Raw genomic sequence first — 27,464 nt, 5'->3', positions numbered from 1 at the left:
TATAATGGTAGCCAAATAGCTCCCATTTCTACCAGCTTTTACACTTGTTTATGTCTTATTTGGGAAAGGCAGTGCTCTGGCTGTGCTCAAAGAAGCTATCTACCAGTTGCACTACACCCATCGATGGAAGGAAACCTGCATTTTGTGTGCAGGAGAGGGTGAAACATACTGTCTGACAAGAGGCACCTACCTTGGAAGCAGCTGACAGTGCATTTTCTGTACACTCACTGCATCTTCGCCTCAATTCCAGCTGAGTCTCACACATCTTTGTATCTTGGTCTGAAGTATCTGTAGCTGTAACCTAACCTAGGATATCTAACCTGTCAGCCTCTGCTACTCCTAAATGTACCGGACCTGTCAAAAGAGGTTAGCCAGTTTTCCCATGGGTTTTTTTAATCCCACGTGTTCCCACTTATCTGTGCAAACGCAGTAGTTCCATTTTCTGAGGAAGCATGAAATTTTCTAATTTGTTAAATGTGCCAACTCCAACGTAGATGAGTGTTTTGGGGTTGCGTGGCAGGTTTCTTGGTAGTGGGAGAGGGGCTGCAGGGGTGGCTCCTGCGAGAAGCTGCCAGAAGCTTTCCCAGCTCCAGGTTGGACCCACCTCTGGCCAAGGCTGAGCCCATCAGTGACGGTGGTAGCACCTCTGGGAGAACAGATTTAAGAAGGGGAAACCTGCAGCAGAGAGGGGATTGGGATGTGAAAGGAACATCTATGCAGATACTGAGGTCAGTGAAGAAGGAGGGGATGCCCCTGCAGCCCATGGTGAGACGGCAGGCTGCAGCCCACGGAGATGAGCAGTGGAGCGGAGGCCCCTGAAGATGGCCATGACTCCATGAGAAAACCCATGCTGGAGCAGTCTGTGACTGAAGATTGGCCCACAGAAAGGACCCACAGCAGGGAAGTTTGTGAGGAACTACAGCCCATGGAAAGGAGTCACGCTGGAGTCGTTCGTGAAGGACTGTCTCCTGTGGGAGGGACCCCATGGTGGAGCAGGGGAAGAGTGAGGAGTCCTCCTCCCCCTGAGGAGGAAGGAGCCGCAGAGACAAGGTGTGGGGAGCTGACCCCAACCCCCATCCCCTGTCCCCCCCTGTGCCGCTGAGGCGGGGAGGAGGTGGAGAGAACCGGGAGTGGGGTCGAGCCAGGAAGGAGGGAGGGCTGGGGGCAAGGTGTTCTAAGGTTTGGGTTTGCTTCCTAATATCCTTGTTTTGATTTGATTGGTAGCCAATTAAATTGATTTAGTTTCTTTCCCAAGTTGAGCCTGTCTTTTGCCCGTGACCATAAGTGGTGAGTGATCTCTCCCAGTCCTTGTCTCAACCCACAGGCCTCCCTTTATATTTCTCCTTATCATCCCACAGGGGCCAGGGGGGGAAGGAGGGAGAGAGCGAGTGGCTTCGTGGTGCTTGCTTTGTTGCTGGCTGGGCTTAAACCATGACAACAAGGCATCGGGTTGAGGAGGCATCTAGCAGAACTCCAGTGTGTCATTACCGTGCATTTTTCAGCCAAAGTCTCACCCTTTATATTAACTCTAAAATTTAATTATAAAGTGTGCTAGCTTTTTAAATAGGATAAAGCTCCACTCCCTGTTTTCAGAATTGAAATTAGATACCAGAGGTAATGTCTGCAATCTTTAAACGGATTGACTATCTAATTTAGTGCCTGACTTACAAGGACTGATGTCCTGCTGTGAAAGATTGTCTTTAGGCAGGCAAGAACCTGCCATTGGCAATACTCTTTCTGCACTAACACCTCTGTGTCATCTGACTAACAATAACACCTCCACTTACAGGTGACACTTGTGTGAATGCAAACTCCATGAATGGTTCCGAAACACATACCGAATAAATGCAATACAGGTATAATCACTTTTAGAAAGAGCGTGAGAACTTTCAACATATCTTATGTGCATGACTTGTCTGTGTGAAATTTGAAGCAGCTGACTGCAAACAGTAAGAAAGAGAAAGGCCAGATATACTATACCACCTGTAAAGCTCAAGTATAAACTTGTCAGTCACCCCATGTTTGAGACTATTAGCTCCTGCTCAAATGCAAATAAGAACATAATTATTCTGAGTGGAGTTGGAGAGATAATCAGGTCTGCCTTTTCAAGATAGCATAGAGATAAAGCCAGTAAAAACATCTAAACAAATTTCACTATTTACAGGTTAATGTCCCAGTGCTGCTTTAGAAACCTTCAGATTAAACTCTGAGCTTTTAGTATAGTCAAGAGCACTGAATTTGCGGTAAACGGCCAGACCTGCACCGGTTCCTAAGGGTACGGGAAAAGTTTATTTGTGATATATGGAACCGGTCTGGCTGGCTGTGAGGCTGCCTACTCTCTGCCGCCAGCACAGCTGCTTTCCTACCAGAGTCAGCTGTTCATTAGCTTTAGAAACAATTAATGAACTAAGTTGAACGTTGTCTGAAAAAAGCTAGCTGCTCAGCAGAGCCAGGGCAGATCTGCTGTCCCAGTCTGTCTGTGGCCCTAGACAGCTGCCGATCTTCCTTATGTCTCCAGCTGAACCTGGAACTGCTACCTCTGCAAACGATTGCTGTAGAAAAAGTTTCACACACAAAGTTTAACAGATAACTCAGTTTTTTTTTTTTTTTTAGCCTCCTCCCCATCTCGATATGCAATAAATAAGCCAATTAGGTATTTTGAACACTTTAATTAACAAATTAGTTATGAACTGGAAAAAATGGTCATGCTTTCTGTATTTGTTGGGATATGGTAAATTAACATAAGCTAATGATGCTTTATTTTTATCCAATTATTTGAGCTTCACTTTCCACAGACTCTGTTACTTGGATTGTGTTTTGAATGAAAAAAGGTGATGTTTTTCCTTTTTAAAGTTACTTTTTCAATGCACCAGTTTGACTTGGATGTACACTGGTAATTTTTTTCCCCTTTTTGATGCTTCTTTTTCCTGCCCCTTCACAAAATCTACTATCTTCCTGCAACGCATGGTTTTTTCCTACTGCCCCATATATTGCTTCAGAGACTGAAATAGCCTGTGGATTCAGAGGAATGAGCTAGTGCAAACATTTTTTTTTTGTATCTTTAAGAATGTCTTCTACAAAATGTAGGTATTTATGAAAAATGTTTCATTAGGGCCAGATCACTGAAGCACAGAAAACAAGTGCTAAGGTCAACCGAGTGGCAATCACAACTGTTTTCAAAACAGAGATACGAGCATTCACAGACCTGAAGTGAGTTGCATTAGAAATCAAAGCGGGGTGCCTAGCTATTTATTTTGAGGGTAAGGAATAAGCAAAATGGATTACGTGGTAGGATATGAAGCAGATAAAGACATACAGAAAATTATATGAATCCAGCAATAATATTTGACCATGAAATAATAGCCGTGAGGGGATAAATGCCTTTCCTACAAGACTTTTCTCTCTAGTTCCAAAGGAAATCACAAATGATGAGCTGAGCCTGAATTATTTATGGATTTTAAAAGATGAAAAGAATCCAGAGGTTGAAGTTAGTGTTATACAAAAATTTTATTAGGAATAATACCAAAAGATAATCTTACTAATAAAATGGAAGTGTTTTCATTTACCCTCACAGGTAAAGGAGCTCCAAAAGGAGCTACATCTTGAAGTGAATAAAAACCACCACCAACAAAAAAAACCACAAACCAAAACAAAACATCAGTTACTTGTAGTCTCTCTAAAACATTCCAGAAATAGTGTTGTTTATACTGTGTGCAACACAAAGAATGCAATGTCCAGTGCAAACATGTTTTTAAGGTTGCATTAATAAGTAAACCACTAGAGGACTTTTTTCAGTCATAAGTCATTTTCCACATTTTTTAAATAGAAAAGTAATTATTTAATAGGTATCAATATTCAATTTGCCCTGACTTCCAATCACCTAATTTCATCTACTACATATTACACAGCATAGTTTCAGAAAATAATCTGTATTGGATTGTACAATGTGTGTTTATCTAAAGCACATATTTACAGAAAGGGAACTGTTTATTTATTTAAAGGAAACATGTTTTAATTATTTATAAATTCTTACTCAGCAAGAGCTGTCTTGTAGACAGACAAAAGCTAAGTAGATGATACGACTCTTTTTCTCATGGTTGTTACCGTACTTTTATGATACTCTATCTATTATTACTCTTAAGTGCTTACCTACTTAGAAAAGACAGCATTCAGTAACCTGGGCAGTGATTTTACAAACCACGGGCAACTCTGCAATAACTTTCCTCTAAGAGGGTTTTAATCAAAATATAATGAGTTATGTTGCATACAGGCATGCTTAGTGTGCCCAAAGGTCTTGTCAACACAAGGAAATTGCAGTATTTAAGGTGATGATCTACAGCATGCTAATTACTGCACTCTAGCTCCCTACTGTCTCTATTTGGACAATGTTAATGTAAAGAAAGCACCTTCTTACCTTGAGATTTGCACCCAAACTAAATTCTTGGCAAGTCCCGTGAAGGGATGAACCCAAACAGCTCACAGAATCCAGGCCAATGCTAACCATCACTTTTACATTCCCTTTGTCAAAAGGAAAAAAAAAATCTTTCTTGTATTCCATTATAGAAAAGTAATAAGGAATTGGAGAAGTAGTGATATTGGTTATGGTATTGGAGGTTTTAATAGCCATGCTAAAAAGAACCTAGGCCAGGTATCCCCTGGTGACACCCAGTGGTGTCTAAGGCAAGACTCCCACAAGCATTTTTTTACATTGATAGACCTGTTGCAGAACAGATCTGATTGACTCACTGAGAATGATTTGGGGAATAAAAGCAACATATCCTGTAATAGATAAGTTCTTGCATCTTCCACACAGAAGCCAAAATTTAAAACTCCACTGAGAAAAAACATACTGTCTCAATTACACCTATGCCAACACTTAAATTTTCTGATGCTTGTTTTATAGACAGATCAATAATTCCGAAAACAAGTCAATGTCAGCACCCTGATTAAAAAGCAACATGAAAGCCTAGACAGGAGTTACACAGCGGTGATAAAAGGACTACTTTTTGAACGTCAACTGTCTGACAGAAACTTCCCCTCATATTCCATTATCAATTTTGTTGGCAGATTCAGATTCCTCCCTAATACTAGACTTGAAAGAGAGCCCTGGATACCAAATTTCTTCTTCTTTATTCCACTGTGCAAAAGATAATTTCCATACATCCAAAGATTCATTATGACCTTCATACTTTCACTGTCTGCTGGGATTATTTCTGAAGTTCTGAGACTCTGCTCAGTTTCAAGCGGCTTCCAATTATATTATATAACATTACATTATGTTGAAATAATGTAGAATTTCTTCCCTAAATTAAAATGGTATGAGGTGGACGATGGGCAGCATTAATTCTTGTCCTAGTGAGAAGTGTAAGGTCCAATAGCTTGGGAACCATTAAAAGGAAGATTGATAATGCATTATATCAAAGTGTGCTAAGAATCCTCCTTATGATGTGATACAGTCCATTGATTCTACTGATGGCAGGTCATAAGATGGTAGACCTTATAACCTTGACATCACATATGCAAAAGCTACTGTAGATAGATTTTTAAAAAGCTCTAGAATGAGCTAATTGAAAACTCTCCTTTCCTCTGATGCCACTTTAGTTAGTAAGGTGGTAGCAATACGGACTACTTTTGCAGAACAATAGGTATGACAAAAACAGAAGGAATTCTGAAATCTTTCTAGCTAGTGTACTAACTAGATTTCAGTTAAAATGTGTTACAGGGCTGTTAAATTAATGGCACATATTTATGTGCCAGTGTGAATGACTCCTGTGTCAGTCATTTTGAAAAGGAAAATTAAATATTTTTTTCAAAGGTAACACATTCTTATGTTTCTCCAAATGTTACATTGGATCATTTAATACACTTAGAAATGTTTGGTTTACGTAAGTATAGAATGTGATCTGATAAGTGAGAAAATATTCAAAATATTTTTTAACAAGTGCATCCAACGTAAAAAGTTTTAGGATTTTACAGTATTCAAAGAATTAACAATGTTTGCATATATTTAGATAAAAGTGATAGCGACAGGAACAAAAAAGAAAAGCCACGTGCATTTCTCCTCTTCTGTGGTGCTTTGTTTTCTCATACAAACTACAGACATTTCAAAGTTAGTCTGTACCTTTGTTATATTGGCACTGAACAACATGCTAGTAATCTTTACAATTAAAAAAAATACAAAAAAATACTGCAATACCGTGTAGCACTAAGACTTAGTTGTTTAAAATGAAAAATCATCTTACTTTCAAAAGGATAATTTGATAGACTCTGACTATAGCGACCTCTATCTGAACAGTTGCTAATTCAGTGCCATTTAGCTTTTTAAATCCAAGCTTTTGCTTAGGAGCCTTTAACAGGAGTCAGGAGTCACCACGCTCTACCTTCCCCAAACCTACTTTCACTATGCAATTCATTGCATCATTCCAGTCTTCACATAAGTTTTGCCACACCTTACATTTCAAATGTTCTTCACCCCATTTCTTTGCGGGTCTGACAGGTATAGCAGGAATTGCTTCGCACAGCACTAATTCCAGTGAAATGTGTTGTTAAGTAGTAGTATAGCAGAGGAACGACCTTCTTTTGTTTGCAAAGAGAGGACAACAAAAGTCTAAGTTTTCTGGGGCCTTCTTGTTCCCTAATTCTTTCCATGATAATTAAATGAAAGCATTTACTTCTTTTTCACAGCTGCTATGATTGAAAGCACCCAGGAAGGCAGAAGAGGGAAGGCAGCCCATGAGACAGTTGGGGTGCTTTGCGGATCAGTGAAAGAGACATGGTGTAAAAAGCATATATGCATTGTACCCCCAAGACTCTGGCTCTTTGTGATTGTGGAAATACAGATTCACAGTTGTAACAATTATATAAATCAAAGACTCTTACTCACTGACATAGAAATTGGGGCTTCAAATTTTAGTACATTTTGGTATGCATTTGCAAGAGATTGAGACACCTGCAGGTAACCACTGAATATTTGTTTCTACAATCAGCAGTTTTTCCTCTAATTAAAAAGAACTCTTTTTTCCCCCCCAAAAAAGCTCAGGATACTTCCCTTTGCTTACCCTAACAAGAAATGTGGATTGGAACAAGAACAAGGGGCAATGCAGAAGAGTATGAAGCACCAAGTAAAAGGATTTGGAGAAGTTAACTTTTCTAATCAAGTTATACTCTGTCCATCGAATCTGCTTTTCCTTTCAAGTAACTGTATGTACTGTGCTAGTTTTGGCTGCGGTAGAGTTAATTTTCTTCATCGTAACTAGTATGGGGCAATGTTTTGGATTTGTGCTGGAAACAGTGTCGATAACACAGGGATGTTTAGTTACTGCTGATCAGGGCTTACACAGAGTCAAGGCCTTTTCTGCTTCTCACCCCACCCCACCAGCGAGCAGGCTGGGGGGGCACAAGGAGCTGGGAGGGGACACAGACGGGACAGCCGACCCAAGGGGTATCCCAGACTATATGACATCATGCTCAGCGTATAAAGCTGGGGGAAGAAGAAGGAAAGTGTGGACGTTCGGAGTGATGGCGTTTGTCTTCCCAAGTAACCATTACATGTGATGGAGCCCTGCTTTCCTGGAGATGGCTGAACATCTGCTTGCCGATGGGAAGTGGTGATTGAATTCCTTGATTTGTTTTGCTTGTGCATGTGGCTTTTCCTTTACTTATTAAACTGTCTTTATCTCAGCCCATGAGTTTTCTCACTTTTACTCTTCCAATTCTCTCCCCCATCTCACCAGCGGGGAGTAAGCAAGTGGCTGCGTGGTGCTTACTTGCCAGCTGGGGTTAAACCACGATATGTACTAATCCATAAATCAGTGAAGGCTTACAGGGGTCTGAGTAGACAGCCGTGGAAAATGTAAAACATTCTCACATACTGACATAGTAAAATACCCTGGAGGCTCAGTTTCCAGATCAATGCCATTCCATGAAGTTTTAGTTCTGTTTGCCTAGATCACTAGTTACGGGATTTGTAAACAAAGTGATATCAAACATTAGGAATAAATTAATGGATGTTTCTGCTTTTGAAGCCTTCTAAAAACCACTGAAAAAATTAAACTCTTTGATGTGCATCCTTCCAGTTGCAATATTTTTAACAGGAAATTGAACCAGAACAACTACAGTCACAACTGCAACCTTCTTAATAACATGATGTGACTGTTCAGTAAATCAGTGTCTTAATCAATAGAGTAAAATATACTATCTAATCTGCTAAAGTGTTTTGCCAGTCTAGAGTGAAGTGCCATGAAAACAGCAAAGAAAAATATAATTGGGTTGGAGACTAGAATTTTCAAATGCGCATTTCCTTAATTTAAAGGGTCTGGGGCTAGATGAGGGGCAGTTTTTTCCATTTAATGACTTGAGCACAATGTGGTTTAAATAGCACATTTGATTTGGGAACCTATTAGCTGATAATGACTCTGTGGAGAAAAAAAAAATTGGATTCCCTTATTACTGGTTTGCTTAGCAATATCTGTTATTCCATGATGTTGTAAAATAGCTCAGCGTTAAAACTGAGCTATTTTCCATCATTTGTAGAAGCAGAAGGGTAAACACAGCAAAGGCCGAGTTCACATGTTAAACATATTCCTGAATTCTGCAGTGCTTTTACTGGCACTAGAATTGGGAAAGCAAAATTAGGTAATGTACATATTGAAGCTTCAGCTTTGAAAAGTATGTATACTAGGCTTCATAGGTATTAAGAGATGGATGACAACAGTCTAAAGAAGTTGCAATTTAAGGAAAGAGATGCAACTAAATTTCAGATGACCTTTTGACAGAGGAAATTAAGCAAATATTTGATTAATAACAGCACTGTAGATCCATATTGCTAAAGAAACATCATTAAAAGAAACTTCACTGTAGTGATTATAAGAGTAAGAAACGGGAGGGTAAATATAATTAAAGGAAAAAAATTAAATTCCAAATGTCTGATTTGCCTTTCACTTACAATAGAATAAGTAGTCTAGTAAACTAAAAGGAGAAATAGTCATCTAAAATCAATTTGAAGATCCTGCTCACCAAGCTGATGCAAAGCTTTATTTTGTTAAAGTGATTCTAGTGACTTTCTTCTATTTTAGAACAGGGAATAGAATGCATATTAACGTAACTGTGATCAGATAAAGCAGAATTCAACCTAAATGATGAGCAGTGTTTTACGATTGAACCATTCCTTAACTACTTTCATCTGGACAATGAACAGTTGAAAACACAAATTAAGGGACACAACAGCCTATCAAAATCTATGTTCAAACACACTGCAACAGAAAGAATGAGAATTACTAAAAGGCATGTAACAAAATAAAGGCAACACAGAAGTAAAATCCCGAAACCAGCATAAAACAGTGTTTATTGTCACTCAGAAGTCTTCTAAATTTCTGGAGCAATAAACAGTGTTATCTACTAGCCTGCAGGCCTAAGGCCAAAAAAATTGCCAATGCTCCTGTCAGGCCACAGGCTTTGCATCAACTCTGCAGGGCTGCAGGACTAAAGCTTGTCAGCTGTATTTTCTCTAAGCTAGACTTCGCCTTCTGTTTAGCTCGTTTAGTTGTAATAGCAATTCTCTAACAACCAGGTAACATAGCCTAATCTGTTTTACCTGTAACTTAGCTTTGTGATTGCACGGGCTAGTGACTATCAGTATAACAATTTTGATATATTTCTGTACCTAAAGTCAATATTCTGCAGAGAACAAACTGTTACTGTAGAATAAAAATGTAGCGTAGAGGACTACAATCATGGGACGATAGAAGAGGTATTGAAAATACAGGCACAGGGTGGTACCAGAGGGAGCAGTGCTATAAGCAACTCACCAGGTCAATTACTAGTCATTAAAAGAAAGCAACCTTGGGAGGTGGCTAAGACTGATTTTAGAGAACAAAAACCAAGAGAAAAAGAGTTTGAAGAACAAGAATCCTACATGTGTGAAACACACACGTGCAAAGAATTCAGACATATGGAGTTGCAGACTAATAAACCAAGATCAATGTCAGGGCCCTGAGGCCAAAATTGCCCTACCCAGCAGGGGATCCACTCGCCCTGCCTGTGAGCCCCACTTCAACGCCCAGGCTCTACCTGAGCCACATCATAGGTGTATCAATGCCCAGCCCCATCCCATGTACTTCCCCACTTATGGATTTTGCTTCCTGGCTTTACATCAGACCTGGCTCATCCCTTCCTGCATGACAATCTCCAGATAAATGGCAGAACCTGCTGGTCCCACCAGCACTGCTCATCCTGCTTGTGGACAAGGGATGGTGCCCCAGCAGCCAGGGCACCACCTGCCCCAGTGTCTCCCATGTCTACAGCTTTGCCCCCTTGATTGCGCAGCTGCCCTCACCCTATTACCTAAAAAGACATACAATTAACCTCAAACGAATCCTACCATGTCAATGTTGTCATTGACATAGAATCATAGAATAGTTTGGATTGGAAGGGACCTTTAAAGGCCATCTAGTTAACCCCCCCTGCAATAAGAAGGGACATCTTCAACTACATCAGGTTGCTCATAGCCCTATCCAACCTGACCTTGAACACATCCAGAGAAGGGTCATGTACCACCTCTCTGGGCCACCTGGTCCAGTGTTTCACCACCCTCATTGTAAAAAAATTTCCTTCCTTCTATCTAGTCTGAATCTACCCTCTTTTAGTTTAAAACTATTACACCTTGTCCTATCACAAGAGGCCCTACTAAAAAGTCCATCCTCATCTTTCTCAGAAGCCCCTTTTAAGTACTGAAAGGCTGCAATAAGTTCTCCCCAGAGTCTTCTCTTCTCCAGGCTGAACAACCCCAACTCTTTCAGCCTGTCCTCATAGGAGAGGGGTGTTCCAGCACTCTGATCATTCTTGTGGCCCTCCCCTGGACCCACTCTAACAGGTCCATGTCTTTCCTGTAACTGAGGACTCCAGAGCTGGATGCAGTACTCTGGGGGGGGGGGGGGGGGGTCCTACAAGAGCAGAGTAGAGGGGCAGAATCACCTCCCTCAACCTGCTGGCCATGCTTCTTTTGATGCAGCTCAGGATATGGCTGGCTTTCTGGGCTGCAAACACATGTTGCCAGCCCATATCCAATATTTCATCCACCAGTACCCAGGTCCTTCTCAGCAGGGCTGCTCTCAATCCCTTCATCTCCCAGCCTGTATTGATACTGGGGATTGCCCTGACCCAAGTGCAGGACCTTGCACTTGGCCTTATTGAACCTCATGAGGTTCCCATGGGCCCACTTCTCCAGATTGTCCAGGTCCCTCCACACGGCATCCCACCCCTCAGGTGTGTTAAACACACCACTCAGCTTAGTGTCATCTGCAAATTTGCTGAGGGTGCACTCAATCCCACTGTGTCATTGATGAAGTTATTAAACTGTACTGGTCCCAACACAGACCCCTGCAGGACACTACTCATCACTGATCATCTGGACATTAAGCCATTGACCACTACTCTCTGGATGTGACCATCCAATCAATTCCTTATCTACCGAATAGTCTACCCATCAAATCCATACCTCTCCAGTTTAGAGAGAAGGATGTTGTGGGGGACCGTGCCAAAGGCCTTACAGGAGTCCAGATAGATGACATCTGTAGCGTTTCCCTTGTCCAGTGATATAGTCACTCTATTGTAGAAGGCCGCTAGGTTGGTGAGGCAAGACTTGCCCTTGGTGAAACCATGCTGGCTGTCTCAAATCATCTCCTTGTCCTCCATGTGCCCTAACATAGCTTCTAGGAGGATCTGTTCCATGATCTTCCCAGGCACAGAGGTGAGGCTGACAGGTTGGTAGTTCCTAGGGTCCTCCTTTCTACTGTTTTAAAAATGGGTGCAATGTTTCCCTTTTTCCAGCCACCATGGACTTCATCTGACTGCCATGACTTTTCAGGTGTCATGGAGAGTGGCCTGGCAACTACATCAGCCAGTTCCCTCAGGACTCTGGGACGCATCTTGTCAGGTCCTATAGACTTATGTGTGTTCAGGTTCCTCAGGTGGTCACGAACCTGATCTTCTCTTACAGTAGGAGGGACGTTGCTCCCCCAGGCCCTGCCTTGAGTTCCAACCACTCGAGAGGTGCGGGAAAGGAGACTGCCAGTGAAGACTGAGGCAAAACAGTTGAGTACCTCAGCCTTTTCCTCATCTGTTGTTACCAGTTTGCCAGTCATGTTCATCGGGGGTACACTTTGTTTACCTTTCCTTTTCTGACTGACATACCAGTAGAAGCCCTTCTTATTCTTTGTGTCCCTTGCCAAGTTCAGCTCCGGCCTTCCTGATCCCACGTCTACACAACCGGGCAGTGTCCCTATACTCTTCCCAGGATACCTGTCCTGTCCTTGCTTCCACTGCCTGTGCATTTCCTTCTTGCCCTTTAGTTTGACCAGCAGGTCTTAACTCATCCATCTGCATCCTCCTCCCACCAAAGAGTCTGGGGCACTGACAATGCACCATAGCCCCACCCCAGCTAGAGCCATCCACCATAAGACTCAGAGGACCTGTGACAGCAGGAGCATAACACCAGGGAAAGGGACAGACACAAGGAAGTATGTGTACATAGTCTGTTTTATTATTGAGACTTTTCTCCCTAACAGTATTTTTTTCTTTTCTTTCCTTCTTTTTTTGTAATAATAGTTAGACCAATAATTATTCTTTGATCAAGATTACAAATAGACTAAGAGTAAATTCGTGGCTTTGCTCATAAGGTGGCGTGTTTTTTTGCTTGGAAGCTGCACAAACAGTAGTATAAAAAATTGGTGGAGAACATAGGCAGCCTGGGCTATAATTTCAATGCAACAAATTCAGCCTTTAATCTTAACAGTGTTCCACCCTTTGATAGTATTTCAGATTTTGTTTACAAACACCCAAAGACAAAAGATTGTCACTTTTGTTTCAATGTTTTTTGGGTTTTTTTAGGAGGCAGAATATGGTATCCAGACAGGAGCAACTAATTTCTGCAGAAGCAGGAAAAATAAAACAGCAGCGCAAATGAGCCAAACTTCTACAAGTCTCGTGTTTTGCAATTATTATAGATCTTCAGGATTTAGAAGATTGAGGTGTTACAGTCACTTGCTCTCTCTTCTTCATCCCTACAGTGAAAGTATTTCTAAATTCTAGGTTCATTAAATCAATGCATTATACTCTTTACATGTATTTTGGAAGGAAGATAAAATTTTGCTATTGATTCACAAGAATCAGTGAAGCTTTAGATTTTAGGACTTTTAGATTGATACTATTTAGAAAAATATAAAATCAATAGTATTCAGAATACTAGTTTTCTGTTAATCTAAAGTTTCATGTTTAAATGTATAATTCCTGTGAAATTAATTAAGAGATTGATATCAAAATGGTGTATATATATATAGACATCTAGAAATGTCAAGGAAAGCTATGGCAATTGTTATGGGTGAAGGTAAAGATTTGTGTTCAGACTGTAAAATAAATTTGCCTAGCCTTAAGGATATAACTAGACCGGGTAGACCATTCAACTTACACACCTATTCTTCCAACCACCAAAGTTGAGATGGCTTTGTTACTTCTGAACAACACCTCATTGCATTACAGAAATACATGCAAAAGGCATAGCTCCTGTTGTGCTAGAAAAAAATGAATGGCAGCAGTCATTGCTAAGGTGGGAAACAAGTTATAATCAACAAAGCACATCAAAGCTGTTTAGTTTTGCTCCAACAACCATGACCTTGCAAATGTTCATTTACCCAATGAACACAGGTATGTCCTCTTAACTGAAGTCAATTTTACAACTGTACCGTATGACTCCATTGACATTAGGCATTTGGCCCATGCTGCTACGTGCTATTTAGTAGCGTACGTCTCCCTGTGGTTCAAAGGAGTGCAATTACTGTCACATACAATGAAATAGAAATTCATTCTGGTTACAAAAATGGTCTGTCAGACAGCTAAAACTTTGTTAAAACAAACATAAGCAATACTATTTTATGTAAAAACCATTTTCTTATTAAAAGTATCATTCATTGTTTTTTCTTGAAATATCTGAACATTAAGGTAGAGAGCGCCCCTTACCTCCTCTCTTGTTTAACTTGGCATACCCTGGCACATAGCTGCTTGTCATAGATGATGAACTGCTGAAGGAGGAGTGTGGTAATGCTGAGACCAGAGGTTCATCACACTTTTCTGAAACACAAGAAAACAGATTCACTTTTTGCTGTTAATTATTCACACATATTAATTGGAATCCCAACATTTCAGTAAAAAAAACCAACCAACCAAACAAACAAAACCAACAAAAACCAAAGAAACAAAAAACCCTCCCGAAAACCCACAAGAAAACCCACAAAAAAACCAAGAGGCATGCACATCTACATGAAAAATAAAGACTTCAAAGAGAAAAATTAGGTAATGATAATGCCTAACCATGGGCCACCACTCTCTTTAGGGTTACCACAAATGAACAAAAAAAGCCTGCCCTGATACATCTGGAATGGTTTTGGTGACATGAAAACATAGTGCTGAAGAAAAGTATTATCATGAAAGCTTTATAAAAAGTAGATAAGATACAAACTTTCAGTTCTGCAATAGAAGTGCTAACAACCTGATATTTTTTAAAAGAAAATAAATTAGGGTATATTAATAAATGCCTATGAATTATCACATATTACAGATTTACTGAAAAAAATTAACAAAATAATCTTTTTTTAAAAAATATAATCTCTATAATCCATTTGAGTACTTCACTTTTATTTTACTCAGTATAAAGAAGATTAACTTGGAATTAGCATCTAAGATGAAAAAAAAAATCAGAATCTTTGCCTTTCTAATAAAGAAAAAAGTTTAAAACAAATCTCCTGCTGTGGTATGAAGTTATGTAAATTAGAATGAAGAGAATTGGCTTTTGACTTCTCAAATACTTCAATAGTTAATGTACTGCCTTTGTTCTAGTTTTTCCTCATTTATTTCAACAGATGGCTGAAATATGTAGGTTAAATTACTCATTTACATTTCAGGTACAACTTAAAAACCCCATAACCTACACCAATCTGCTTGACTAATCTTTTTAAATACATGCACTGCAACACAGGCTCTGCTGCAAGTGGAAACACCCTTGATTTATGTATCTAGAAAGCATTATTAGACCACTCCCGGTAAGCAGCATATTTAATGCTCAGCCACACCACCGTTTTGGTACAATTATAAAATGGTGATTTGGTCAGACTGGATCACACTTGGAGACTGAATTAATCCTACACTCAAAAGAGGAGCTTTAAGGGGAAAAAAAGGATTGTGAGTGAATCAAGTCATTTATAATGCAGGTCTCTTAAAATTTCCAGTCTCGTGTAATGAAAAATAAAATGACTTTCACAGCAATAGAAACTGAAGCACAGAAATACAGAAAAATATTTGTTCATGAATCAGTACTTCAGTACTTTGGCATTTAACAAAATAATAAGTTTCCTTCACAGATCTCCGAGAGTTTTTTTAAGGGAGAACATAAAATTCATACCGGCATAAAAGCACAGGTAAGAGTAAAGGGCAACTGCTTTGCACTGAATTAAAGGACAGTTCCAATTACTTTAAAGTTCACTACCACACTATTTAATGACGGAATTTTGACAAGGGAAGATAAATGGGTCTAAGCATTATTATTGTTTATACCACAAAACAGAAGGATCGATTCCTCTCCTCCCTCTGCTTTGGCTGCAGCCACACAGCACATTTGGTCAGAAGCCTGCAGCCAGATGGGTACGATGCCTGGTGCTCACTCACATCACACCACCCAAGCAGCACACCAGCGTTGCACAGGATCTCTCCCTGGCAGCAGGGGTACGGCAGGGAGCAAAAGCCTGCATTTTAAGATCCTGGGTGCCAAGCTGCTATTATTTCAGTCAAAGCAGTACATGGTTTGAGCTTAAGAATAAAAGTGAGCAGTGGATTGAAGTACTCATTACAAATTTTGCCCTAACTGTCATAATCACAGAAAGACAGAGTTACTTGACAAAGTTTTTCTCATGTATTCATTTATAGTGTATTTTTGGTAGTTCATAAAAATAGGTTTTCAACTTAAAGACTGCTAGCAAACTGCCAGTTCATCATTAGTGTTACCTAGCTAGATATTTGAAGTCATTTGTCATTAATTCTGTTGTCTAGGTAAAAATGGAATGAAACATTTAAAAGCAGAACACCACATAATCAGAAACATTTTAAAAATTCATAACAAAATCTCTTTATAGCATTTTCTTATGTCTATCTTACATGATATTTACTGTTAAGGAAAAAGAAATTCTTATGAATAATGACAGCTAAGGTTGAACATGTACCATTGTTTAGTTTCCTGGAGGTTTTTTTAGTAAATTTTTTAAAGCAAATTGTTAGGTTTATAAGATTTTCCCCCATCCATAGTTTCATACTGGAGGGGGGGCGGTAGTGGGGAGAAAAACATGCATCTTTATGGAAGAATATTAGGAATAGAAAGATTTAGCTACAAAAATATTTACTACTTATGCAATTTGATTGATAACTGTACATAGCAGGAGGCTACTGGTAACAATATTCTAAAAGAATTTGTGAAACAAAAGAGCTGTCCTAAATCAGAACAAAAAAAACTTTTTAAAAGGGATAAAATGTGAGCAAAATCCTAATTTCTGCAACACCTCCCCGCCCCAGGTTTCAGACAATCTGTTCAGAAACACTACCACAGCTGAAAAAAAACTCTCCAAATAGTCAAAGCTCATCAGAACTTAGATTCTTTTACTGATTCCAGTAGCTATTGCAAAATTCTCCTGGTGCTACTATTGGTGAAGCTACACAAAAGGAAACATGGAAAAAACTTGTCTGGAAAGAGTACTAGCTTCTAAATCATTATCATCCTGTATGGCCTGCCTTGTCTCTCTGCTTCACTAACCCATCCTCTTGGATTCAAAAGAGCAAGACAGAGAAGCTTGACATAGTAAAAAAAAAAAAAAAAAAAAAAAAAAAAAAAAAATCCCACAGGGAGTATCACTCTGTATTTGCTACTACGGTCACTTTTTTTATGGACAGTCATGAGTGGTGTTTATGTGCTTTTGAAGTATTGAATCTGAACCTCTGCTTTCTTAGTTTGGTTGGAATCACCAATACGGGGGTAGCAGCGGTAGGGAGGAGCAGAAAACACAGAGTTGATCTAGTTTTCCCTCACTGTTGTTTAGAACTGCATTTGCTTCCTATGCCTGTTTTGGGATACCAACTAATAACCTGAAGAATAAAACCAAAAATACCTCACTTTCTCATTATTTAAAAAACAAACACACACACCCCAATCCGCCTGCTCATTTAGGCTTCAAAATATAGGAAATTCACCATAAATGCGTATAAATTACAGGGAAGGATTATACTTCAGATTAATATAAGTTAAAAAAGGTATTAACCTCATCAATAACTCATGACTTTAGGTTCAACAGAAGAAAAGTTAAAAGACTGCTTACATAAGCTAATATTTCTAGCCCTGTGTGAAAGTTCCACTAAATATAGTGCACTATTTAAACTTCCTTCATAACATGAAATGCTGTTATGCCACAGATTTAAGAGAAAAAAAATCCTTGGGAACCTTTGGTTCTTTCAGCAGTTTTAGTTATTTCCTACAGAATCCAATTTTTTACTTACTAAAACCAGAATCATATATACCTTCCTGTTACTGAGATATAATAGCTTTCCCCATATAAGTCAATGTACTGTGCCCTGTTAATCAATTACAGAGCACACTCTCCTGCCAGCATCGTAGCAGCAAAGAAATAAACTCTCCTCCATGCCATTTATCTCAGTGATGTATTAACATCCAAGCCAGCTTAGGTCCATTTAAATGTTAACTTCCTGAAGCAAAACCACACTTCCACTCCACTCCATTCTGTTCAGATAGAAAGAACCGATAACTTTGTCATAGGTATGATGACATTTACTACTCTGACTTTCCTATTCAGAGGGAAATTACAGTATATGTCCATCAGAACCAAGTTTCCTTGAGGTTCAAATAATTAGATCAATGGAAGAAAGGTCACCTATTGTCATTAAATACAAATGGAAAACGTCTGCAATCCACAAGCTTCAAATTCCTCAAGACTAAATACTAGGAAAGGGAAGGACTGCTATGCACTTGCCCTGTTCTTACATGCTTTCTCAGGCACCTGGCTATTGGAAACCAGATACCAAGTGAGATAGATCTTTTGTCCTACCAAATGCAGCCTCTCATATATTCTGGTGTTTGCACTCAACAAAACAAGGAAAGGATACCTGCCCATTCCTGTTTCACACTCTATTTATGGTTTATAGTTTATTTATATAGTCTACCCATCATGCTGGATAGACTAAAACCAGCTGTCTTCTACTTCACCTGCAATTGCTTAATTGCTACTTAGTCTGTAAACTATCTGGGGAATAGCGACCAGACTATTTGAAGGGACGGGCCTTGATTGTAGCACAAAGCAGACCATATGCACACAAACTCTTGATTTATCAATCCCAGAGGCTGTTAAATCTTAATCCTTGCTATACCAGTGATTTCAGTGATTTTTAGTGGGCAAAGCAAAAAACCTAGATGCTTCACTTCACAGAAGTCTGTTCAAATGCTTAGCATCTTGACCAATAAACAGGTCACCTGTAAAGTTGCTGACATATCTTATCAAAGCGGTCCAAGTAGATGAAAAAGACAATCTGCAGTTCATCTTCTTGACATTTGTATCTAGCAGTAGGTTAGAACTCATACAAAGAACTATACATTTTAGAAGCGTTAAGAAATGGGAACAGTATACATTTATAGTCACTGGTGGTTTTTTTTAATAATTTGAAGCTGCTTTAGAGGATCTCACAGAAGCTCTTGCAAAGATTCTGTCAGCAAAGCAAAAAGAGAGCTAAGATGTGTACGGTGCTTCCAAAAAAGAAAAAAATATTTGGATACTGAGAAATAGCAGTCATCAGAAATAAGTGATGGTGACCTACTAAGAATGCTTTTGAAGAACAAAGGCTTTTCCATCATTATGGTCCAGTGTGCACTGAGGAACAGATGTTTAAAAAAAAATACCAAACCCAAAATCCACAGATTCACCCCTCCTTCTTAAAAATCTTCAGTCAAGATTTCCTATCAAATTATAATCCATTATCATAATTTTCCTGTAGGATACTAGCTCTGAGACATAAACATGCTGCCAATAACAACTTTACTAAAGAAAGCCCCATAAGTGTATATCAGAAATTAAGAACTCAAAAGTTGATCAACTTAGATGCAAAAAGGCAAATGGCTGCAATATCAATATTGTGTTCCGAGTCCAAAATAGCCACAATTAATCAGTAGCAGAATATGAAACAGATGAGTCAATCTGAAGTAGCATTAAAAAAAAACCATCTCAGCCAAGAAATATACAAAGCCAGGGCTTTCTGACAAAAAAAAAAAAAAAAAAAAAAAAGTCTTAACCATTTCTCTTTTACACAATATTTTGACCATACAAACAGAACATTTACAATACCAACCCTGAAATCTTAACTATTATCAGTATATTCCACTCATTGATTATACAAAAATGCCTGTCAAACACAAGGAAAAAAACTTTAAAGCAACTTTTAATCTTTACTTGTAATGCAAAAGACTCCTGTTTTAAAATATGAATTCTAATGTAAATGTTGGGAGCAAGGGAGAGAATTATATCATCTGGGTTTAATTTGTACTGTGTGCTAAATGCTAGTTATCCTAAACGCAATTTTCTCCTCCAATTTGAATATGTAGAGCGATTTCTCTGTAGCATGCTGAGGAGAGAGAATAAGCCACCAAGCACTTCTGAAAAGCAGTCATGAGATTGCAAGGGCACTCTGGAACGTGGATAAATACGTATGGGAATTGGCATATCTCCAATGACAACCAATAGGAATATTAATGCGGCTGTTTTGGATTGCAGCATATTAGCAGGCTGAGACAGCCTTACTTTTCATGTTGCATAGACAGATTTTAGAATATGAAATGAATGCTAGAATCCACCGTGTTTAATTCACAAGACTGTGTCCCCCCAAAGAGTAGGAATAAATAAGCATAAGTTGCTAGAACATTTTATGCACTCTTTCAAATGAACTTTTAAAGCAATGCTAACTGAAAAGCAGGAGATGCTACAAAGCAGTTCATGGTCAACAGTAACCCGTTAAAAAAAAAAATAAATTAAACTTTGAAGGCAGTGTTATTGAGGACAGCCTATCACAGGTTCAATTTCAATGACAAGAAAAGCAACCTTGGCCCTGTGTCACAAGCCTGTTGCTCAGTATGATAAACCTATAGCTAAACCTCTCATCATGTGTGACAGGAGAAGCCCCTTCTTTAGTCCTTAGAAGGGCCACTAATGAAAACAATAAATATTGACGATAATGGCTGGCAAATGCCAGGCAGGGTACACCTCATGCTCCAAGTTCTTAAGTCAGCAAGAAATCAGTAAAGAGCTTATCAAGGAAGACCTTCTCTTATGGGGAAAGGAAATACTATTTGCCAAATGTATCAGCATTTGGTACATTTGGGGCGGTTCAATGATCTTTTGCCTTATGCATGTTCTGTTGTGTTTTTCTTGACTGTGGGAGATAATTTAAAGAAATCCACCATAAACTGTTTTTTGTTGTTTTTTTTTTTTTAAAGATAAAAAGCTAACTTTTCTCCCCAGCAAGTTTGTTGGACCACTTTATCAACCAGATAGGGATGATAAGTGGTAGAGTGAAAGCTTCATTTTTTTTTTTACTCTTTTCTGTCCCACCTACTGTCCCAGGTGGGACTCCTTTTGTACCATGCTTACGTTAGAAGGGTAATGAAAACCAACGCACTTTTTAAATAACTTAAGCCACGACAGAGCTCTTTACACTCCACCTGTGCAAACAGGATACTACTCTGCACGCACAACAGCTACTTTCCCAGTTACTATTCCAATTTGCATGTCAGAAATTCAATGCAAGGCTTACATAAGTCTCATTTGGCTTCTTGTTTGCTATTTCTACCGGCCTCCATTGCTTTGATCTGTTTTTTCTCACTGTGCCCTTGTGAGCATAGTGCCCTTCCCATATTGCAGAAGTCTGCAGCTTCCCCACATGACTGACATTCCACAGGACAGTCTTGACAGACTGCTAGGGAGCCAAATTCACATTCAGTTTCATGAGCAAATGAGTTCAAGTGTAACTGAAGCTCTTCTGTAAGTACCTCTGGAGCTCCGTTATAATCTAAAAGATTAGAGCAGCTCATATTGATCGCCTGGGATGTTTCATATTCCACTTCAAGTTGCATACCATCAATAGAGAGAACACATTGTTGCTCAAAAGGATGGCTGCTGCTGAAAAGGAGAAAACATAGCAGCTATTTTTCCGCCTCCAAGGTGAAGCCATAAATTACATGAATTTAGTGGTCTCCACACAACCCTTACTGCTCAAGGTTACTTGTTCTGAGGTTTATTTCAAGCCTTTCTATAGATCTCTGTAAGGAAAGGAACAAGTCTCATGTAATGTTTCTTATGGCTGTTCCTCTGCTCAGAGCAGAGCATAGGCAGTCAGGCCTGTTGCTTTGTTCTGGTTCCAGTTCAGGAATTAGCCTTTGGGCAACACTGGATGCGCCACCAGGGCCACATTTCTAAAAATGCATTTGGATGCCCAAAGACAGGCAATACTTTACAAGATTTTCCAAAGTATCTTTTTACCTGAACTTCGTTTCTGATACCTATTGACTAGTTTCAGAGTAGCCAAAGCCTTATTAATCCCAAAGGCCATGGTATGGCTACATGTTTTGACTCCTACAAATGAGTGCTGTATTTTTTCCAAGGACTGGGTTACTAACAAATAAGAAAACTTTCTCGTTTTGACGATTTATTAATAAACATTTGTAAGCACTCCTGGGAAACATTGGAAATGGTAATGTCATAACAAGAGCACAAATGTGCAAAGTATTATATGACTACTATCAGACATTTCTGGCTGCACTGCCTTTCATCAAATGGCATACAACATGTTCCACAGTACTCTCCATACTTCTGTCTTTAACTACTGAAAATGAAAAAAGGTTTAAAGTAAATGTCATTAATTACTATGATCTACAATTTAGCCAGAGAGATTAGGATTTTATTTTTTTTTAACTAAATTATTCTGTTTGGAATCATTACAAGTATAAATGTGTACAAAGCAGCCTCTTGAAATTCAGATTTATAAAAATTTTAAAATTTCACAAAGGAAAAATAGAAAACTTCACCCAAAATTTGTACACTTCAATTTTTTAGGAAAGTGTCAATATTTTAAATTCTGGATTTACAAAAATGTATTTTTTCTTCAATATTTTACATTTTGAAAAAACACCAGTCCTTAAAATTAAACTTATGTCTTACTTTATTATTTAGTAGCATCCAATTTTGAATTATTTAAAAATACATACATTCTTTTTATTGTCTCTAAGTTATACCTACAGTAAGGTTTTTGCAGAGTTTTGGTTGGTTGGTTTTAGGTTTGGGCTTTTTTACTGGAAAAGGGTAGACAGAGGACATTTTTACACCACTTTGAAACAAAAAACAACTCTGGATTGCTTTTGGTTTACTTTAGAGTCTGCAGAGCATTTGACGGTCCATTGAGAATTTGCCAAATGTTCATGCCATCACGCTGTGTCTTTTATGAACAAATTTATAAACTGCTTTGCACCCCACGCAACTGGAAAAGTTGTATGAGAAACATGCCATCTTATCTGCTCAGTTTTAAAAAATACGCAGGTCAATTACATCTGGAATAATCAGAAGTCAGACAGTCTGGTTGTACACTTCGGATTTCATTAAACTGTCCTTAGCACATAAGCAATAATAGACTATCAACTCTATGCAAAGTAAAATTCATAAATATTTTTGTATTTTTGCATATCCAATCCTCAGATGCCTCCTCTTCTGACATGTAAATAAATTTCTTCACCTTTTCACTCCTAGAAATACCTGAATTTTTTGGAGGATGTTACAGTGAACAAAGCTCCTTCTTAAGTGTCTTTGCAGGTAGGTATCATTTTTCACAGACTGGTGCCTATTTTAATTAAGTATGAAGAAGCCTGGAGTCATGATGCATAAAAAGTTTTAGAGTAAAGGGCAGAGGAACCCACAAGGCCGGAGGAGGGAAAAGAATGCTGAAAATCTTCACAATTTATCTTGTCAAGTCTCATTTAGCTTAAAATACATTTGCCAATTACCTAGCTTATGTTCTTCCTAAGTCAATCTTATATCAACAAGTATCTTTCTTTGTTTGGTGTGAGGTTTTGGGTTTTTTTTTGTTGATTTGATTTGTTTGGTTTTTGGGACCCAGGGATAAGACGATAACGCATGATAACTAGTTTACCGAATAACATTTTTGCCAGTCAGCTTAACTTTTCAGCATCACTTTAGCAGGTTTCCATCTCTAAAATTAAGCTTTCATCTTTAATGAGAACAAAACAATTTTCTCCTCACAATGCATGCTTATTTTAATGGTCCCTTTAGTTTTAGCAGTTTCATATCAACATAAATCTTCTGAATTCAGAGCTGTTATTCCAGGTTTAACCTAATTTAAGCAAGATCAAAAAAGCCAGTGAGGGATTTTAAAATTGCTGGGCACTTGAATATAAAAGCATGCCCACAGAAAGCCAAATATTAGCTCTCAAAACAATATATCACAGGTAAAGAATAAAAGTATTTTAAACTTGGTGTATGGAACCTACCACTATGGATATCAAATCGTTTCACAAAATTAAGGACATTAACCTCATAAGAAATAATAAAATATTTTTATCTACCCACTTACAGATTGGTTAAGATGCTCAACAGAAGTCTCATAATAAAGTTCTCAGAGCAAAAGCTGCAGATTCCTGCCTGAATACCTTTTATAATATAAAACTACCCTTTCCCTATAATGGCTAAGGAGGAAACTCTGCTCCTACCAGACAGACAAAAGATTTAATACCATGAAGCACATAAAGCACATTCCACATTTGGTTACGTAAAAAAAACAAACCAGAAATTAACAGGGTATGCAAAATGCAACCGAGAACTGTTTCTCAATTTGCACAGCAGAAAGTAAACATCACTTAAGCCTAAACTGATGTTTGGTTTTGTTTTTTTTTTTCCGAAGGCATTATTAATTCTATGTTTGTGAATTGTTGTTTATTTTCATCTCCCCTTTGGAGAAAACAGATATGTCATATTTATAGCAAGAAGCTATTAGTCGGCTGTTTATCAGTTGCCTACTGTTAAAAGTGATGATAGAAGCAAAAACCAAAAGGTGTGTGATCTATGAATTAAACTGTATTATACTGACAGATCCTTTTTTTTCCTGAGAGGGAAAGACAAATAAGGTCTAACCTTGGTTTCTTTCTTCTACCTGAAGCTTTTTTCTTCCCCTCAAAATAAGTATAAAAGGTGTGCTTTCTCAATTCCTATCACTGAAGCACGGGAGGATTAGCTCTGATTGCTTTTTGCAAACTTTTGTTAGAGAGGTCTTTCCCATGTTTCCAAAGAAGTATCAAGTGACCATATAAACTGTCATAATTTGTTGATTTCACCAAATTATCAACAAAATGTTCCTGAAAAGATATTTTAACAGGTGAAAGAAGAAATACTTTTGATCTTTCTCCTTACAGTTGCATTAATCTAGCATATATATGACATACATTTAAGATCATGTTAGTCTTGATTTGTTTCCCCCAAAACAGAAGACAGGCTTCCAGAATTTACTGATATCTTTTTTGTTTTTTATGATCAAAAACTTACACAAATTTTGATGAATATAACTGTGGATAGGAAAGGAAAAACAACAACAACAAAAAAAAGAAATTAAGAAACATTGGATAACAGGAAGGTGTGAACATAGGTTAGATTTCTGAATTTATCTCTGTATTGTAGATTGAAAAGAGCAAGTTGTGTCAGAGCTAACCTGTGAGATGCAGTATTCTGAGAGGCCTGTTATATGTACTGGGAAACTCAAACCAATTATGCAACATGGCTGTGAATTTTGACAATAAAGGCCCATATCTCTTACACTAATACCTTGAAGAAACAATATGTAAATCAGAGCAGGCTAACAAATGTTTTCACATGCTGGTACAAAATCTGCAAGTTGATTTCAGTAAGCGTTTGGCATCCTTACACAACACTGGAGCAACAGCACAAGGAACAAATCAGTTTAGGGCAGTAGCTTCACAGGATACACATTTTATGGATACATTTTACCTTATTCCCCGAGGTCTGAAAGTGCCTAGCATTTAATTACTAAAGATAGAATCTTTATTTATTTCCCTAGAGACTAAAGGAAATATCACACCTCTATCATAAGAGCACATCAAAATTTGCATAAATTTGTATTCTGAAGCTGAACAGAACACTTTTCTTTATTATAGACTTGCAAGTTGGAAAGATGAGAGTATTTGACTCACAGTTGTTAAGTATTTATAGGACTCCCACTGCTGACACAGGGCAGGGCAACCAACACCCCAAGCAAACTCCTTGTCAATCTGCTTTGATTCCCAGTTTTCTAGAAGGAGTAAAACTTGGGAGTAAAGTCAATTTTTAAACTAAGTAAATTAATATCATCAGAAGGAAACAGCAAACATTTTAAATATCCATATGAATGATAGGTTGACTCTTTTCTAACTGAGGATAGCTAAAGCCAGAAGTATCAGTCAAAAGAGCGATCTCTGGTTTTGAGATGCCAGCCAGTTTTTAATTCTGTAAAATGTGGTGTGCCCAAACTCCAGCTGTTAGTTCTACATTCACTGGAGACAGTAAAATCTTAGCAGGAGGGGAAAACCAAAAAATCTATGGTAGTTCTTTCATTATTGTGAGAAGATACAGATTGTGAGAAGATACAGACCTACAGTTGCAGGTCCTTCTATGCTCTTTTTTAAAGGGAGTGAAATTCCAATCCAAGGCAAGCCAGTGCCAGCCTTCATTAATCCTTAGCATGAACACAAGAAGAAATATCAAACAATTGCACAACCAGACACTGAATTCAAACAATTTTAAGTGTGGTTAAGTGCCATGGCTTGTGCACTTGATCAGAAAAATAAATATCCAAATTTTGTAATAACTCAGATTTTATTCAGAAGAAGGAATTATATTAATTTATTCTTAATTATTTCCCATCTTTCCAATTGGTAAATGACAAGTGGAATTCAGCTGGAGGTTGAATTTTACAAAGCAAGTTACCATGTGTTCTGTTTCTTATTTGGTACTTGCTCTTTCATTTTCAAGGAAAATTTTCTATTAATAGGGTGATGTCGAATCAAAAAGACACAACAACATCCACTAATATTTCACAAAGTACTTGAGGAAGTCATGACGTTAAATAAAACATCAAGATAAACACAACAGTCATAGAAGCTGTTTCAAAACAATATTCTGTTTCGTAGAATGCTCCATGCTCATCTTAGTTTAGACTTTCTGATTGTATTCCCTCCTTGAAGCACTACTACCGTCAGAAAAACCTTCTCTCATAGGCTTCCTAAGAACATCACAGGAGATGTACAAGAGATCAGGTCCCTAAAATACAAAAAGTACAATGTGACTAAATGAATTTTGCTTCTTCCCCCCCAAATCAAAAATGTGTTTGTATTCTCCTGTACAAAACAAAGAGACTGTATCAACATTTCCAAAGAGCTACTTAACTGAAAAATAATTTCTGACCAGACTGTAAGCTGCAAGTCAAAGGACATTGCCTGCGTTAATCAGTGTTGCTGATTCAGATCTTAATGGTTCTGTCATACTAGTAGAGGCTGAAGAAAAAGGGTGGAAGAAGGATGGTGCTGCACTACTACTACATTCAATCTTTCCATTGCCCCCGGCAAAATTCTTCTGCTTTTGGAAGGAACTAAGCATCCTCAAACAAATCAGTTTTGCCATTCACCGTAAAACAGCTTATGCCTTATTCATTCTTGTCTGGTGCATTACTGTGACGAGAGGAGGAAAGCTGCTGTTAGAAACAGAGCAGAACACAACACCAAGTAGGAAACCCAGTTCTGAACTTAATGGGAATCAAAAACAATATTAAAAGGGCTTAATCAAGCAGAGGGTTAGTGTATAATTGTTGTCTTTCGTTGTGAAGGCTAGTTGTAACAACTCCAGGTAACTTCATATACTCCCAAAGACTTTTTTTTTTTTTTTCCCCCCCTCCACTTTCTAAATAACAAATGTCATTACAATGGCCCAAGAGCAGTTTCCTTTTTCACATTTACTTTTTGTCTCATCAGAAACTCTTGATTTAGAAAGACATATTAAAGAGAATAGTAATATAATTCACTGTCTTAAAAGCTGGCTGGGAGGATGCTATATATATGGTTTTGTAAGACAGATTTTTAGGTAGGATGCCTCACTGCATTTCTCTCGCTGATTTAAATTACCAGACCTTCCTTATTTTAATATGCTATGAAAATCCAAGCCAATATGTTTTACAACAGCCTTAGCTGTCCAGCTTATCCTGCTGTTCATGTAGCATTTTTTGAATATAAATTGTTGGGTTTTTCTAATTATCAAATGCAAATGGTGTTGACA

General features: G+C 38.2%; 1 protein-coding gene across 4 annotated transcripts in view; it reads right to left on the bottom strand.

Moving 5' to 3' along the window:
• Nucleotides 1-27,464, bottom strand: part of CNTNAP2 (contactin associated protein 2) — a 1,223,788-nt gene that overhangs the window by 830,513 nt on the left and 365,811 nt on the right. For all 4 annotated transcript variants that reach the window (XM_049816392.1, XM_049816394.1, XM_049816395.1 and 1 more), the window contains exon 2: nucleotides 14,011-14,121. In XM_049816392.1, the coding sequence (XP_049672349.1) occupies nucleotides 14,011-14,121 (111 nt within the window). The remainder of the gene's footprint in view (nucleotides 1-14,010; nucleotides 14,122-27,464) is intronic.

This window comes from Accipiter gentilis, chromosome 14 (assembly GCF_929443795.1).
Source record: "Accipiter gentilis chromosome 14, bAccGen1.1, whole genome shotgun sequence".
In the NCBI taxonomy this organism is placed as follows: domain Eukaryota; kingdom Metazoa; phylum Chordata; class Aves; order Accipitriformes; family Accipitridae; genus Astur; species Astur gentilis.
The sequence above is the reverse complement of the archived record's forward strand: the minus strand, read 5'-3'. Positions and strand labels throughout refer to the sequence as shown.